Source organism: Epinephelus fuscoguttatus, linkage group LG1 (genome assembly GCF_011397635.1).
Source record: "Epinephelus fuscoguttatus linkage group LG1, E.fuscoguttatus.final_Chr_v1".
NCBI classification, from domain to species: Eukaryota; Metazoa; Chordata; class Actinopteri; order Perciformes; family Serranidae; genus Epinephelus; species Epinephelus fuscoguttatus.
Window position 1 is genome coordinate 14,919,979 of NC_064752.1, and position 18,251 is coordinate 14,938,229.

The following is an 18,251-nucleotide window of genomic DNA, read 5'->3' on the forward strand; positions in this document are numbered from 1 at the left end:
TTTTATTACATTTTGTCTACTTGTATTATGTTATGTTATTATGCAAATCTTTGAATGCCGTTTTGTCAAAAATTAGTTTTTTGTCACACTCCAGTCGAACATGTCAGTCTCTGCAGCAACTATGTACACCAGACTTTCCAGTTATACACCTAGCTATATTCTGAAGATATTTACAGAGGGATTTGTTAATAAATCATTCCTATCTTGATTTATGTGACATTTTATTCCCAAAAATATGGTGAGAAGTGATTTTTTTTAAAGCTATGGACAGTATATTTTGATATCCTTAAATCCTTCTGTAATTTTTTTTTTCATCTTATATGTTAATAAAAAAAAAGAATTTTGCACCTGGCTTTATCAGATGTTCAGATTTATCTTCCTAAAATATTTTCAAATTAGCACATATTTAATGAGATACTGCCTAATTTGCATAATTAAACAGTAATGTATTTTTTCCCCATACTATTCTAAGTAATCAGCTGAGGAAGTTTCATGATGATCTCACCTCTAAAGGGCTGAAAAGGTGAAAAGTGTGAAAACACCCCTAAAGTGCAGCGCAAAGTGGACCAACACATTGTTCACATTGTCAGTTCATCTGAAAGAGGACTCAGTTCTCTTTCTAGTCAACTTCAGCTCTCACGGGGCCTCAGTCCTCTTTCTCTTCACACTATAGTCTACTGTAAAAATTCACTTAATAGCCCAGGCTATTATATGCTTAAACCACTGAGCTCAACAGGCTTATATTTGGGACAGGCCTTTAATTGCTTTCACATAAAACTGTTGCTCAGCAGAGATCAGGAAATAAAATAAAATCGTTTATTTAAACCAGTATGATTATTATTTGTATAAAAATTAGGCTTCAAATAACATATCAATTATGTGTTATGATACTTTTTTCACGACACCCAGTGTAACTGTCTGAGAGACAGTTTTGCAGAGATTTCATTGGAGTGTTTCTTTTATATTTTCAGTAAAAATGAATCAATGTTTGAATTTATACAGTCATTAAAATGTGTTAAAATGTAATAAATAAGTTGTTTAAAAAGGGTAATTTTAATTGAAAACTGGACTAAAATACACTACCTTAAAAATAATGTTTGGTTAAAAATCCAATGCCTTTGAATGCAAGTTTTATTTTGATGTTGAATGTCACAGGCCAAATGAACAGAGTTTTGTGAAAGGCACACCTGATGCATCATGGGTCAGGAAACAATAGGCAGCAGAGAGAGAGACAACATGCCTGCAGAGAAAAGAGCCAAGTGTGGCTGCAGAGGAACAGAGTGCTACGGCCTAAATGAACATTATTCTGCTTGGTTCAAGAGGCGCACACGGTGATGTACCTTTAATTGTGTCATATTTGTGCATAATATTGTTGAAATGCCTTTATACTTTTGATATTTTCTGTTGCTGTGTTCACGGACTGGGATCTGTCTATTAACAGATGTTAGCATGATACACTTAATTGTTTGGGCCTGTCTAATTATAGACACTTGCTAAAGAGACTGTAAAATGACTGACAGATGTATATTTTGACTCACTGATTTTTATATGTTTTATTTTTTGTAGTTTTCATGGTGTCTGATGAAGGAAAGGTGGCAATAAATCAGAAAAAGACATCTGTATGATGCGTGGCCATTATTTATTGGACCAGTGCAGTTACACCCAGCATACTGACACAACATCACTTTATTCTGCTAAAACAATATTTATAACTTGGATTAATTTTTAAAAAACACACTTTTGATTCTTTTGATCGATGTACCCTCACCGAGTAAATAAATATTTAAATATCTTGCCGTGTAATCCAAGGAATGGTCAAATATTCTGACTAGTTATGACAGAATATGTATTCACAGATGCAATTATGATTGTTGGGTAATATTGATGTTGTCCAGTGTTGAATCTCTGTTTGGCCATGTGACGAGTCGATGTGTGCACAACAGCGTGCACAAGGGTCTGTTGTAACTACCTTAAGCTACTGACCTTAACCCACTGCCAATGGTCGTGTTAAATATTACATTATATTGGTTTGAAGTATGTGAGATGAAGAAAATAATTGACAGGGATTTAGAAATGGATCCAGTGTCTTTGATTCTGGGCCACCTTAGTAGAAATGTAACTGCTGCAACTAACAACGGGTTTTACAATATTCTTACTTTAGCTGCAAGAAAATAAATACTATCACAGTGGACTAGTGACCAGGGCCTCTCTGTTGAAGTTTATTTTTAAGATGATTCCTTTGGATCATCTTACAAATGTTCTACACACCAAAGCAGATCAGTTCTGCAAAGTCTGGCTGCCTTATCTGAGTTATCTTGGACCTGATTCTTCTGCCATTATTTAACAGGGAGTTTTTTTAACCTGAACTTTTGTAACCTGTGCCTGGGACATAGACAACTTCCTGTTACCTCCGGCATATGTTTGTTGATCTAAGAGGTTTTTGTTACTAGATATTATGTGTTTGTGTTATACTGTTCTTGTGGAAAATAAAACATTCAACAAACATATTAACAAAATAATAATGCATTATTTAAACTGTGTACCAGCCACCTGCGTCAGCTTCAACAGAAATCCAAAGAAAGCAATAATACAAACAAATTCTAATAACACATACAAAAATGTAAAAATACTGCATCACAAGTAAAGCTCTGCATTTAAAATTCTACTTAAGTAAAAGTACATAAGTATTATTAGAAAAATGTAGAAAAGTATCAGCAGTAAAGTGACCGATTTATTGTTTATGACATTATGGTAAATTAACTGCACTTGTATAGTGCTTCTCTAGTGTTCTGACCACTCTAAGTGCTTTTACATTACATGTCACATTCACCCATTCACACACACATTCACACACTGGTGGTCGAGGCTACCATACATGGTGCCACCTGCGACTCAGTAACCATTCACACACACTAGTGGACAACCTGCTCTACCCCTGAACCACAGCCGCCCCAGTGATCAGATTTTAAATACAGATGGATCAGCTCTAAGTAGTTTTTTTTTTTTTTTAAATCGCTGTAGCCTAACTGGTGAAGCTTCTTTGAACCACTTCATATACAGTTACATAGTTCAGTCCAGTCAGCGGTTCCCAGCCTACAGTTAGAATGGAGGTTAATAATGGAGCAGGACAGAGAAAAAGTTCTGCTACACAAATTTGCGTTAATTTCTTGGACTTATATTTATTTGTGAAATATCAGATACTGTATAATATTCGATCATTTTATCACTTTGGCACTTGACAGGCATCCAACATTCATTTAGGCTGCATAATAAAACGCTCATCATCATGACATCTGACACATAACAACACGTTTCCTTTTTTGGAAGAGGTCACAAGCCAAGATGGCTGGGAAATAACACTTTAACCTTTACCAGTGCATCATAGTTGACATAGTTATATCTTATATATATGACAAAAACTCTGTCTGTTCCACGTTTTTCTCCTCACTGACTTGGTCAATCCATGTGAAATTTGGCACAGTGGTAGAGGGTCATGGGAGGATGCGAATGAAGCAATATTACATCAATTGGCCAAAGGGGGGCGCTATAGCAACCGATTGAAATTGCAAACTTTGAATGGGCATATCTCATGCCCCGTATGTCGTAGAGACATGAAACTTTGTGCAGAGATGCCTCTCCTCATGAGGAACAAATTTGCCTCAAGAACCCATAACTTCCGGTTATATAGATTTTCCGCCATTTTGAATTTTTTGAAAAACACTTAAAATCGATCTCTTCCTAGGAAGTTTAACCGATCTGCATGAAACTCAGTGAACATAATCTAGAGACCAATATCTAAAGTTCCCTCTTGGCAAAAGTTGGAAAACTTACTAAAACTGAGCTTCTATAAGGCAATGACTATTGCGGAGGGCGTGGCTCATCACATAAAGGTGTATAACATCTCAAGGGTTTCACCGATCACCACACAACTTTGTAGGCATATGACCACACATAATCTGAGGGGACCCCTCCATTATTAACCTCATCAAACAAAATGGGGGCGCTAGAGAGCTAATTTCTTATTTAGGCCAAACCGCCACATCGACAGAAAGATGCTTAAAAATGGCTAAAATGAGACCGTTTTATCACTTTGGCACTTGACAGGCTTCCAACATTCATTTAGGCTGCAAAATAAACAGCTCATCACAATGACGTCTGACACATAACAACATGATTCCTTTTTTGTAAGGGGTCACAAGCCAAGATGGCTGGGAAATAACACTTAATCATAAAAACATAATCTGAAAAGTATCTACAGATGTGAAATAACTTCAGGGCATTAAAAAGTACATTATCTTCATGTGAAATACAGTGGAATACAAGTTGCAGAAAATATAAATACTCAGCCAGTTTTCATGACATGTACTCCTACTTTTGGTATTTTAAATATATTTTGCAGATAATACCTGCACTAAAACTTTGAATGCAAAACTTTCACATATAAAGGAGTTATTTTATATTTAAATGTAGTCAAGGAAGTACAGCATGGCTACTCAGCTTGCTTTGCATGGGAGACACTTTTACAAAAAGACAGGAGGCCTGTAAATAACATCAATAATTAATAATAATAAAAAATAATTAGCCCAAGCCTCTGTCAGGGGGTCCAGGGAATCCTCCCCTGGCATTTGAGTTTCGCTAAACATGCTGATGCTTTTATACAGACTCTGGTACATTATTTATATTTGAAGTACACAAAATAAAAAAATTCTGAGGGTGAATCAACTTGTGAACTACAAAATGGTTGGCAGGCCACCTGGCACCCTGTCTGGCCTGTGGGCCGTAAACTGACTATCACTGATCTAAAGTAAATACTTCTTCCGCTGCTGGTGTAGAAACTTTCCTGAGGTCTGAGAGCCAACAAGCTCAATTCATCATGTTTTAAAGTTGTGTAAAGTTAAATACAGCCTTTCATTAACAGCCATGTCACAACGCAGGACTTTAATTATATGTTGCTCAATCAACACACATGATAGAGTAGATTCTGTCATGCGGAAATGTAGCACAAAGAGTGTAAATGTAGACTGTAATCACACCGAGGAAGCGATAAGTGAGTTCAGACCTGTTCACTGTGCACAATACGCCTCCGTACCTGGCAAGAGTCTGAAGATGATGCTATCAGGAGACACTGCAAGACAAAAAACAGTTAAGAGTGGGCGAGTAGCTTCTTTCAATTTGCAACAATGCCAAAACAGGATAAAAGAATATAATAGGATGCAGGTAAAATATTTCAGGTAAGGATAAGCTTCACTTACGTATCATGCAAGTGAGAGAAATGTGACTCTTGCTGAAAATGCACAAGTAGAAATACAGAGGTAGCTTACTTAGTAGGAAATAAAAACATTACATACTTACTGAAACTGTCAGAGAGCTGTGTGGATCATGTACCAAGTTTCATGCCAAGGTCACGCCAAACAGCTCCTGATTTACCCTGTTCTGTTGAAGTGCACAGTGTCATTATTTTCACCTTCCAATAAAATCACTTTAACAACCTTTTCCGAAAAAGAACTGATTTTGTAGTTTACAAAAAAGACCTACAGCCTCAAGTAATTTGCATGACGTGTAGTGTAGCCTAATTTACATACAGCATATGTATTCATCGTGTCATGCAGTCTTATAATGCCTGTGTAACTCCACCAACTTATTGTTCTTCATTTTGTTGCAGGTAATGAAGCTACATGTGAGGTGAACAATAAAGTTATCAATCTCTCTCTCTCTGGTTTAAATTTGTGTCTGGTGTGTGTTTAACCCTGTGCCGTGGGAACAAATGAAAAGTTTTACAGTACCACACCCATGGGTGCTCTTGCCTCGAGGGCGTACTTGTGCCAGCAGGTAGGTGTAATCTGGTAAATTTGCCCAACACCTCCCCTCACATGCTCTTGCACCTTTGTCCTGTGATTGCTGGTGAAGAGCCAGTTTGGTGTTTCATGCTTTTCCTTGTAAAGCTCGTCAGTCAGATGAACTCACATCGCTCTCTAGTGGTGAAGGTGCAGACCTGTTGTGTATCAGTGAATGTCTGCAGTTGTCACATGTGTCTGGAGCCAGAGCAGTCAGGAAGCATGAGTAGAAAGTCTTTATTATTGCTTTCATAGTCATGCCCATTACAGTTTTCCTGTTGGAATGAACATCAGGTGTTTATTTAAATTATTTTACCTTTATGAAATGAACAACTACCAAATGCTTTTCCAATATTGAGGTTAAAGGTTTAAAAATGATCAATCATTGTTTGCTTTCTGCTGAGTCATGACACTGTCTCACAGCAATATGTATCATTAAATAATGTCCTATCTTACATAAAAGGAAGTGGTTTACCTGGTTAGTCAGCTAAGTGCACTGCACACTAAAGATATATTAAGCATTTACATTCTTCTACAGTACAGGATGTTTTTTCTTTTAAATAATTCACGTGATCAAATTAGGTCAAAGTTAGAAGTACATGAATATCTTATGTAAAATCCCACTGTTATGGGAAAGAGGAGTGTCGATTGTCTAACATAAAAATACTTTCCAGTGCAAGACAGTGAACGTGAGGCATGCAGATAGAGTCTGTCCCTCTTCCTACAGGGGAGCTACTGAAAAGTCTGAACCTGTGCATGAGAGTCTTTGTTTCTAAGTGCTACTGGAGGCTGTCGACAATCTGTCCTGCAGAGAAAAAATGTTACAGACCAAGAAATGTAAACCTCTAACATTCGGAGTGTGTATCCTCTGTGCAGTGGAGACCACTGGGCTTCTTTCTTTAAAGGAGCAGTGTGTTGGATTTAGTGCCATCTAGTGGTGAGGTTAAAAACTGCAACCAACTAAGTGCCACGTGAACTCCCTGTGAGGATTCCTTCAGTGTTCATTGTTCAGGAGGTTTTTTGGGAGCCGGATTATCCGCAGAGGTCTCGTCCTCTCCGAAACAAATGGACCAGGTGATTTAAACCAGTAAAAACACTGAATAAAGCAGTTTCACGTTACAAATCGTTGTTTCACCAACACAGTTCGGCTCATTGACAGGCTGCTAGCCCAGCACCTGCGAATGTGTGCTCACTTTTTTACTCTGATAACTTAAGATCCAGATGTTGAGCAGGTTTTTTGGGAGCTGAATTACCCGCAGAGTACAAACGGACCAGGGCTCTCATTTATAAACATTGCCTACACACAAAACAAGGCCTGAAAGAGGCAAGCACCACATCCGACGCAACAGTTGTGATCTATAAAATCAGACTTGATGGGAGAAACTTTGAGCCATGCTTACAGACATTTTGGAGAGGAGAAATCAGCGATGCAGATGGTGAGGTGAAAGCCTTATTGAGTATTTTTTGGTGTACATTTTTGGTATGGATCCTAAAACTGTTAACACTGAATTATAGAAGTTTCACGTTACAAATCAGTGTTTCACCAACACAGTTCAGCTCGTTGACAGGCTGCTAGCCCAGCACCTGCTAATTTTTACTCTGATAACTTAAGATCCAGACATTCAGGAGTTTTTTGGGAGCTGAATTACCGCAGAGGTCTCCTCCTCTCTAGAACAAACATTGATTTAAACTGGTAAAAACACTGAATAAAGCAGTTTCACATTAAAAATCAGTGTCTTCCCGACGCTGTTTGGCTCATCGCAGAAGGGCTGCTCACTACAGTGGCTGACACGAAAACACGATTGGCCCTGTCTAGAGCTAATGTTTGGTTTGTCTGTTCTAAGCCACCATAGAAACATGGTGGTGCAACATGGCGATCTCCGAGGACGAGAACTCGCTCCCTATGTAAAAATAATTAGATCGTTATAATGTAACGAATACATACGACTCTTATTTTCAGGTGATTGTACACTAAATAAAAACACACTAAATCCTACACACTGGACCTTAAAGTAAAGCAGCAAGCTGTCTGGACCATCTATGATTATTTGGTGGACTCTCCAAATCGCAAAAGGGGAAGCATGAAATTCTAAACAGAAACAACTGGTCCCACTAAAACTACTGGTGGGTGGAATGCAGGTCAGACCTCATGCTTAAGAAACACAAACGGTCAAGTTCGTGACCTTTAAGAACAGCAGTAGCACAGATGTATCACACTGTGTAACAGGAAGCGTGTTTGCTGAGGTGCATAGAGGGAGGTCTAGGGGTAAAAAAAGGCTAAAGACGAGTATATAAAAAGTATAAAAAAAGGTCAAAGCATGTGTCCTGCACGACTTTCAGAAACGTCCTTCAAGAACTCCTTCATTCAGCAGTACTTAATCTCAAGAGCATAAAACACATTCAGAGGATAAATGCCTCCTTCAAACATCCATCTTTAAGCTCACTTCAAAGGCTTCCTTCCAGTGAGCCCACTTTGACCCAGTTGGCTCCTGTTTTATTCCTCTGGGTCAAAAGCGCTGGGCTCATGCCCCTCTGGGGGCCTCCGCTGGGCGCTGTGGGGCTGAGCCAAAGGAAAGCCCCTGAGCTTCTCCTGCAGACTTCCTACAGCCAGTCTCATCTGGTCTTCAGCCCCTTGAAGAGATTTCAGCTCCATTGTGTAGAAGATGTACAGCAGGAAGGTGGTCAGCAGGATGGCGAAGCACAATGCGGCCAGCAGGTAGAAGGATGTACGAGGGAAAGGTTGCTCTGCTCCCAGGGCCAACCAGGGCACGGCGGCGATGGCCAGCTCCAGGAACAGCAGAGCCAAGCCCATCACTCCGGTGCGTGTGGCTGTGTAGCGCATCCTCTCAGCACAGTGCAGACCCACTTTGACTTCTGTACGGGCCTCTGTCACGATGTCCACCAGCTCGGCCACCTTCACTGAAGACATGACTGAGTGAAGAGACAAAGAGGAAGTCAGAGATCTTTCAAGAGCTGACTGATGGTTTACTTCAGACATTCTGCAGGATGATGCCAAAGGAGAATACTACAACCTGTAGCTGACATTACATCAGTACATTTGGTGTGCTTTTACAGGGTCTTGCTCTCCTGATAACTTTATTCTTATTATTTGCCCTATTGGGTCACAGTTAGACCTATCTTACGCCCAGCGCAGCACTGTGGTTGCTAGTTTCAGTCCGATGCAGCTGACAGCAGAGTCTCTTCCCGCTATTTAAAGGACATATTATTCATATTCTAAGATGTGCCTATATAAAACCTAAAGTACGACAGCAACGTGTCGTTTTTGTATGAATAGTGGGGGTTAGAGGAGAGGCTGGACACTTTGCGCTCTATCTCTGCTGTGACTGAGTAATTTAGAAACTTTTATGTTTTATCTAAATAACATTTTTGTAAAAATATCAAATTATTTTGCAGTGGACACATTGGAAAGTGTAAATTAATAGGTTTCTGTCAATATTTCTGTCATGCTTTTATGATAAAAACTCATCAAGATATTAATGTAAATACATGACATATTTATCAAAATCCTGCCGAGCTCCACCCCACCTCACCTAGAGAAAATAAATACATTTCGAATGGGGATTAAAGTTTAGCAGCACTTTGATTAGGGAGGGGTGACGTGCTCACAGTGACAATGGGCTCGTTCAAAATGAACTGTGCCTCGTCTGGAAAGTGGACAAGATCAGGCAGCAGCAGCAGGAAGCGGTAACAAAAAGCCGTGGTGAGGTCGGACAGCTTCCAGCGGCCTTCGGTTTGTACAGGAAGTCACACAAGCACTCACATCCTGTTTGAGCTGATGCCTATTTATTAAAAATGTTATCAGAGTCATGTATCCGTTTGTTTACAGTCTCCAGTTGTCTTAACTATAAAATGCTTCACAGGCGATCTGTAATTTATGTTCATGGCTCAACCTCGAACAGAGCAGACCCGTCCCCTCAACTACAGAGACTAAATAATTTGTGTTTACTATATGTTTAATATTTTCAGATTACAAGACAACAACTTTCCTTAAAGGTCAGTCAGATATAGTCAGGGCTTCACATCTGTACAGGTGTTGTAAATGTCTGGACCAAATTTCATGGCAATCCATTCAATAACAGCCATTTCACTCAAAACCACAAACCTCACAGGAAAAGTCAGGGAACCACCAAAATCAGTCGCTTCATCCTCAAAAGACCACGACTGTCTGCACAAAATGTCGTCATACTTATCTATTCATAACTGTTGAGATATTTCAGTCTGGACCAAAGTGACTCTGGCGTCCCTCGAGCCACTCTGGTATCCTGTCTATGACACATACCTGCAGCAGAGTCCTGATTCTTTGGTTGCCTGTCACTTCCTGTCTCAGTTGGAGTGTGTGTCTCCAGCCTAAACTCAGCAGTCAGAGCCTCATGGTCGGAGTACGGGAATGGATGATCAGGGACGGAGCCGTTGGTGGTGGACATGAAATCACAGTAGACGTCCGTTTTGGGAGAACCCTGGGGATTAAAAGAAAAGGGGGAAATGCACTTTGTGAGTCAAAACACATTATAAATTCATCTGATGACTGAAACAAGAGGAGATACACAGTGAACACAGCAGGTGTGACGACACAAAGCTTTCCCTCACCTTGAACAGGATGTAGTCGATCCGAATTCCCTTCTCAAAGGGACAAAGCTCCTTTTTATTGATGAAAGGGTTGTCAGCTATTAAAGTGATACCGTCCTCACACCCCTGCAACAGAAAACAATTTGTAACATTTAGAAAACAAGAAACATATTAAAAGGAAGTCTTCACAGTCAGCCTCACTTTCATAGTGTTGACCATTATTTCTGTCAGTTATAACAATGTTTTACCCACTAGCTCAGTTCTTGAGACATGAAGCCACAATGACACTGCTGGTTATGACTTTACAATGTCTTGGCGAAGTGTGCTTATCGAAGTTGTGCAGGAAAGATGTTTTTCAGTGTCATGGATGATAGTATCAGACTTCTAGGATACATGACCTTGCTCTTTTATCAACATAAATGGTTGTGAGAATGTGGCTAATTGGAGACTTGTTTTCAAGCCTGTCTGACAGCGAGCCATCCGTGCTGCTGTAGAGCATCTCACTGTTACTGTGCCCTGTATTTCACCATTTACCTTACAAAATACAACAAACTGTACAACTTAAAATGTGATCATAACCAATACAGACAGAGAACAATTAAGTCCTGCCCACACCTGAGGGGAAAACAATTTACCGCTCTCCATTGACTTTGTATTGCGTAAAGATGCTTCCTTGTCACTTCCTTCTGCTGCTAAACAACAGAAAAATGCCTAAAAGTTGCTGTGTGTTGGGATGCAACACCAACAGGGTAAAGAAGCCATAACCAAGTGTTTACTGTATAAGCTGCTGAACAGAAAAATTGAGCCTTTAAGAAGACAAAATTAGAGGAGAATGGGGATGCTTCATTCATTCGTTTTCCGTAATTGCTTATTCTGTTGGGGGTCACACATTTATGGCCAAAACTATAAGAATAAGTTCCCAGATAAAAACTAAATTCTCCTTTAATTACTTAGCAGACAAATTAATCCACACAGCACCTACCACCTACATCAAATTTAGCCGTCTCTAAATAAGAGTCTTTGAGTCCAGTGTAAGACCTCAGTAGTCTGTTGCCGAGATCCTGAGGGTGCATGTTGAGGTCACCACCTAGAATCACCACATCTGCTCCAGCTGAGGTGTGACTGTGAGGCAGAGAGAGACACTATGTTACCAACTAACTTAATTAAAACATAAGCACTTGTTAGGAATACTGTAAGGGACTGCTGTGTTGCTTTAAACACTTCGGTAACTCCAAATACAAACAAAAAAGGTTCACCTGTGAAAAATATGCAAATACACACCACAGTAACCAAATTATGGCTCAAAGTCTTTGTGCAGAAATAACAAAGACACACTACCGAATGAACTGCTGCAGCTCCCAGGCCTGAACCACTCTGTGAGGTAGATAAGAGTCCTTGTCTCTGCAGTACTCTGCATGCAGCTGAAATCAATACAGAGACAACAGCACATTCATCAGGAACTGTATATAATACACAGGTGAGGCTGAGAGCTGATGTTAGGAAACCTTACATGAGTCACGTAGACGTTTGCAGTCAGACTGCCAATGTTTAAGACAGCCATCCCAACAGCTTTACCTCCAAACCAGTCGCCATGGTGAGCCTAAATATAATGAAGAATTCAATAAGTTAGGAGAGAAAAGGAGGTATGTTATTCTGCAAAGAGAGGATGTAACTCTAAAGAATCACATATCCACTCTCTACACTCACCCTTGGTTTCCTGTATGTTTTACAGTGAGATTTTTTGAGACCTTTTTTTTTTTTGGACTAGTCAACTAGTCTTAACTAAAATTTTCGTTTCAGGGAAATTAGTCGCCAGGAGCATCCCTAGTTGCTAAGGCCTTTTGTGCAACGGTCGAGGAATTCCTTAAGTATAGAACCAAGACAAGGAGAAAACCATAAATACTTAAGTGAACATATTAAGGAAATCTTAGGGGAGGCTTATGGGTGTTTTTTTGCAACTGATTTTATTTTGAGGAACCTTAACCAGGACTATAAGGAAAAATTTAACTTGAAGTGTATTGTGCAACTGGCCCCTGACCTTTAGTCTCCACCTCTCAACTCTGGAACAAACTGCTGGAGGACATGGAGCGAACTCGCTCCTTATCTTTGTTTAAAACTCTATTAAAACACACTGTTTTAGAACGACACTGTCTTAATGCCTTTCTAAATTGTTTTAATTCTGTCCTTTTACTGCCATTGATTCGTCTGTTCAATGGCTCTTTATTTTAATCTTATTTGCATTTTATTGCACCATGCGTCTCTTGCTTCTACGTCTTTTAGGAGAAATTTTGCTAACTGTTGTGTAAAAGTGCTACATGAATAAATCGTTTTGGCAAATAATGAGGCTCTTTTTTAAATGTTTACTCTTCTTCACTTTCCTCAAGCCATATTTGAAACGTACAGCACAAAACTATCTGTGTCTCAGGCTCTACAGACTTACCATGTAGGGATAACCGTTCAGTGAGTAGCGAAAAAGAAATGTATCATGGATTCTGTGTTTGGAGAAAATGGCAAGTCCACTGCCGATGACTCCGCTGGAGAATGAGAGCAAAAACAGAACATGAGCAGAAGTTGTGTTTCCCACACTTTACACCACCTTCAGTAGGACCTAAATGTTTGAAGAAACACGTCACATCCCTGGTGTCCATATAGATCTACATTACTCTAAAGTAAGAATGTATTATCTGCAGTAGATGTGAGAACTTATCTACAAGAGTTGACATTTTTGTGAGCTGCAGAGGGGATTAGAAAGGTAGGGCCGTCTCATGCTTTGGTATGGAGGTCAAGAACGAATTAAGCTGCATGAATTAATCCTTAAGGTCTTGCCCAGGCTTCAGTTAAGTTTGGGGTCTTTGGATCAACGCCATGCAAGTACATTTTTCTGACAGAGGGGCACTTCAGGAGCCTTTTGAAAATATGACAACTTCCTCATGAATTTTAATCAGAGATTGCAAGATGACCAGAGGTAAAGGGTTCAGAGAAGACTGCTCAGCAACCTTGAGTGATGAGGAAACCATGGTTACCTTTTGAAATAATGAGAGTGAGGATGACAACAGGCGAGTTTCTTTTTCAAGGAGAGATAGTCTTTCTCACTCCACACCTGAAAGAAAAATAAATCGATCGTCACTTGAAAATTAGAACCATCTTTGCATTATTTATATTGATCATACAAGTTTACAAGAAGATTTATAACTCAAGAAAACACCTAATTCTACAGAGCACACAAGCTGGATCAGATTAGTGACTGTGCAACTTTACAACTTTGTAAGATGGCTTCCACCAACCTCTTGCAGTAAGACAATATCATGCTCTTCCCTGCACAACATATCTCCAATCATGGCATAGCGCTGAGGACAGTGTTTGCTAAGGTAGCGGATCCCCCTGAGAAAGAAACAGAGAAAATAGGGACACTGTTTTTGCATCCATGTATAAGGACAAAAAAAGCCCAGTGCATTAAGAATCACGCAAACCACAGCCACTGACCAGCAGTTCAGAGAGAGAACCCGCACATTGACGGAGTCTGTGTTAGCCATGCTGGAAGATCAGTAGATGTGATGATGGTGTTTCAGATCAGATGAGATGACTGGGACAGCTCCTGATGGGAAACACACAAATTGCTGTTGTTAGAATGAAGTTGTTAATCAAGTAAATTTTTGTTTTTTTTGTTTCCCAATGTTACATGGCATGTCTGGATGCACAAAACCTTCCAGCATATACACATGTGATAATAATGGGAGTAATACAGCAAGGAAAAGCAATCTTTGACAATGCACATATTAGTCACCGGAAAAATCAATACAGCATATTCCATGATATTTCTTCTGAAGTCTTCTCTTTTACAGACTGGAACAGGAGTACCTCAGGGTTCTGTTCTTGGTCCCCTTCTTTTTATGCTGGGCTCACACTACATGATATTTCTGTCCTTTCTGATGGTCATGATGTCAGATTAGGTGAGTGTGGAGTCATAAATTCATGCCGTGACTCGGCCGACAGACATGATACACCACACGATGTTCCACACCAATCATACCCGGTTGTCTTTCACGATCTGTGTGATGTCATCACGTTATTCTTGTCCTATTTTTATCATTATTACTATTATTTCAGTCACTGTGTCTGTTCATGTCCCAGCCAAAATGATGTTGTAGTAACGTAAAAAGTGCCACCAGATGGCAGGAACTACAATTGAATCACTGAATCCTCCACAACAAGTTCCAGGAACTGTTTCAAAATAAAATCCTATTTAAAAAAAGAAGGGATTCTCTCGACCGAAGTTATAGTGAGCTTTTAATTTTATTTTTTTTTTACAGATACAGGAAGTGTTGAGTTTGAAATGATGGCACAATGCACTAACTTTATCAAGGCAAACGGGAGCGGATAAAGAGTAAAAATATAAAAATACAGAGGGAATAATAAATAACTTCCCGCATATAATGTAGTCTGTTTCAAATAAAGCTGGGAGCCTCTGTGGTTGTGGTAATTAAAAGTAGAAATTAACTAAAAAAGGAATTCAAATTCAAATTGTCATAGGGGGGTCCCAGACGTGGCGTCAGTTGTCGTCTACTATGACACACACTGCGTCTGGCTATAATCAGGCCAATACTGTGTAGTATGTACCCAACATTATCTTATATATTAATGACTTATCACAGTCAGGTGTTGGAGCAGGTTTTCAGATGTATGCAGATGATACAGTCATACATGTATCTGCTAAAACTGCTCTGGCAGCTTCCAAACAACTGTGGTGTCGGTTTGCTTTTCTGCCCAGGCTCGGTCATCAACAGAAGCTAATGTGTTAAATCTAAATATTAATGGACAGCATATCGAACAGGTCTCAGAGGTAAAATACTTCGGCCTCATATACAAAAATTCTAAGAGCATGTTAAGATGGTGAACAGGGTTGCAAAAGTAAACTTATACATTTAGACTTATCAGGGACTGTCTCCCATTTCATGCTGCAAACAGTTTAATGCATGCTATGATTTTTTTTTTTACATTTAAGTCACTATGTAATCTCTTGGTCACAAGCAGCATCTATAATAACTAACCCTCTTATAATGATGAAAGTTCAGACAGGAAAGCAATAAGAGCATTTCCATGTTCTTCAGAAAATAAATATGTTTTATTTTGATTATTTCATTGATTTTGCCAATTTCAAACTCATCCCATAAACTCCTACATAATCAGGCTTCCCAGGTGCTCGGTGACCTTGTGGTTCCACTCAGAGATTCTGGCTCGGTAACACGTGGAGCAGCCAACGGGAATTGTAAAGTTCTCCTGTGTAAATCCTCATTTAGACAAACGGCCTTTTCTGTCCGTGGCATTAACATGTGGAATTCTTTACCTACAGAAGTTAAACTGGATCCTGATTTAGATCACTTTAAACTCAAAATGAAACAGTTTTTAAAAAGGAATCAGTGATGCAGTCATGCATAATTTGGTGCTTCCTAGTCTATAGTGCTAATTATGTGTTGCCATTTGTGTCTTGTCTGTATTTTTATTGTTGTTTGTACTTTGCACTGTTACTTGTTTTTTTGTTGCTGAGTCTTTTGTATCTTAAGGCCCAGCTAGGGACGGGCATTGCAAATTAACTCAGGCTATAAATGCTGTGGTGTGTGACTTGTCCCTATACAAAAGATAACTAAATAAAACTTTGTGTGGCAATATGGTTTCAATACACTGAACCAAGTAACAATTTTCTGTTACATAAACTCCTAATACTGCAAATCCAAATTAAACTTTTGGTAGCCTACTTGAATAATACAATTAATGGATTTTTTTTTTAAAAATATCATATTTAATTTTCATCTCAAAAACATTACATATACATAGAGACTAATAAACATACTTGTACGACATACAAAAAACACAAACAAACAAAACATGGTGACTCTCAGTAGAAGCCTCAACCAACAGATGGTGAATTAAGGTGCCTAACCACTGGGCCCCAAATACTCTCAAATTCAACATACAAACACAGACTGTCGCATCGAAGGCTCTCAAGGTGAATCCCTGAGACACAACCCCGAGAAATTGATTGCTTTTTTTAGTCCACTAGATACATTTTGCTGCAATAAAAATGACTGAGGTGAAGTGAACAGACTGAAAACGTTACTTCATTAAATAAAACAGATGTTGGCAAAGTTTTCCTTTGGGGAAAAAAATTGTAGTAATAATAAAATAATAAATCACACTATATGTTATCACAACACTCATGACTTTGGTATTGTGACAATATTACATCATGGGGCCTCTGGTGACTCCCATTGAGTTCCTAAAATAAAAACTTTATGACCTTAAAAACCATACAATCACGTGACTCAGAGAGAGGCACACGTGCTATTAGACCTGTAGAGTTACCACTAAAAACTGCACGGTAAGCGTCAAAAGTGCAAACCAAGCAGACTGGAGCCAGAGTATAGTTCAAGTTCTTGGACTTTGTGTTTTAAGAAATCAGCAAAAAAAAAAAAAAAATCACTCCTTGTAACTGAAAAACTGCAAACAAATCTGATTTTATTCTACAGACTGTGAATTCTGTACATTAAAACAATAATTCTGCATCTTTTCAGGTACAGACAGGTCTGAAAATAAGCAGCTATGTGATTTTAAATACTGTGTTGACACTCAGCTGACCTGACAGGCCTCACTGTGTCATGCAGTGGGGAAATGTGGTGGAGACAAAGTAAAGAGGTGAATGCATTCGCTGTTTTCTCCTGGGAGTGCAACAATACACCGGCCGCACACAGAGTGCTGACATGGCTTTGCTCTGTCTGGACAGAATAAGGGGGAAGCAGCCAGGCAGGGGAAAAAAAATCAAGGGGCTTTAGTGTCAGAGGTAAAACTGGCTGTTTATTATGTGTCAACACAGAGAAAGCAAACAGAGTGAACACAATAAAGCATTTCTTCCTGAGGCTAAACATTAACCTTACGCTGTATAAAGCATCTCTGTGTGTTTATCCACAGAGGTGTGTGCAGACTGAAGATGTCACAGCCAGGTAACAGCTATTGACTCTAACCCAAAACAAGGATAAACTTCCTGACGCTATCTATAAACAGCGGGCGACAGTTTGTCACGTACACAGCCTGCATGTGTCCTGGATCTCACACCGCCAAATGACCCCAGATTAAGTTACATGTGACCCAAAATGCCGGTTTGTCTGGGGATGTTTTGGGGCAAGAAATGCAGAGGTAGACAAAGAGACAGAGACAAAGTGGATAAAATTCAGCTAAGGTAAATGCTACACTTGTTTGCCATCTTAGCGCTGTGCTAATTAACATTTTGATGAAACCGTTAAACACAGTCACCTTCATCATCACCTAGCTGCGGTATTCGACCGTTAATGACGACAGGTAACACCGTTAAGACAACAGCTGCTAAACAACTCAAGTTAGCCACTTGACTAACGCTAGTCTCTGTCACTCTAAGCAGCTCCGGATTCTGTTGACTTGTTTTTATTTATTTATTTATTTATTTATCAGGTAATTCAACTCACCGCACGAACCTGTTGACGTCAGCTGAAGTTAAGTGGACCGTTTCACCGTGTGTGCCGTAACGTTACTTTGGGCTTTAAACCCCAAACACTTCCTGTTAGCGTGCTAGCTAGCTAGCTGTTGTTGTAGTCCGAGTTAATTATTATCATAGTCGGTTTGACAGCATGTCAGATAACGAGCAGTAATTTAGCGGTATTTGGACACTTCCATTCCTACGTGATTTTCCTCCCGGCGTGGATTCAGCAGAGGTATAAAAATATTTGTGATGATATCCGGTTGTATTTGTCCTTCAAAATAAAACACGAACTTAGTCGCGTCTGTATGTCACTTCGGTATATG

The 18,251-nt window shown here is 39.4% G+C and overlaps 1 protein-coding gene across 2 annotated transcripts; it reads right to left on the bottom strand.

The window, feature by feature from the left end:
• Positions 1-5,434: 5,434 nt before the first annotated feature.
• On the bottom strand, positions 5,435-18,154 carry smpd2b (sphingomyelin phosphodiesterase 2b). 2 transcript variants are annotated; one of them, XM_049585095.1, is made up of 11 exons: positions 17,924-18,154; positions 13,905-14,016; positions 13,706-13,802; positions 13,445-13,521; positions 12,862-12,955; positions 11,932-12,021; positions 11,760-11,842; positions 11,411-11,543; positions 10,443-10,547; positions 10,135-10,312; positions 5,435-8,765 (listed from the first exon to the last, which is right to left on the bottom strand). In XM_049585095.1, exons 2-11 carry the CDS (start codon positions 13,952-13,954, stop codon positions 8,329-8,331), a joined length of 1,344 nt encoding a protein of 447 aa, XP_049441052.1. In that variant the 5' UTR covers positions 13,955-14,016; positions 17,924-18,154; the 3' UTR covers positions 5,435-8,328. The 2 variants fall into 2 exon arrangements, with proteins under 2 accessions (XP_049441052.1, XP_049441042.1); XM_049585085.1 differs by having other exon boundaries at positions 17,915-18,154.
• Positions 18,155-18,251: the final 97 nt, after the last annotated feature.

Coding starts and splice junctions, on each gene's coding strand:
- smpd2b (XM_049585095.1), bottom strand. CDS start 13,954: ATGGCTAACACAGACTCCGTCAATGTGCGGGTTCTCTCTCTGAACTGC. Junction 13,522..13,705: donor ATATTGTCTTACTGCAAGAG/GTTGGTGGAAGC, acceptor TTTTTCTTTCAG/GTGTGGAGTGAGAAAGACTA. Junction 12,956..13,444: donor CACTCTCATTATTTCAAAAG/GTAACCATGGTT, acceptor CTCATTCTCCAG/CGGAGTCATCGGCAGTGGAC.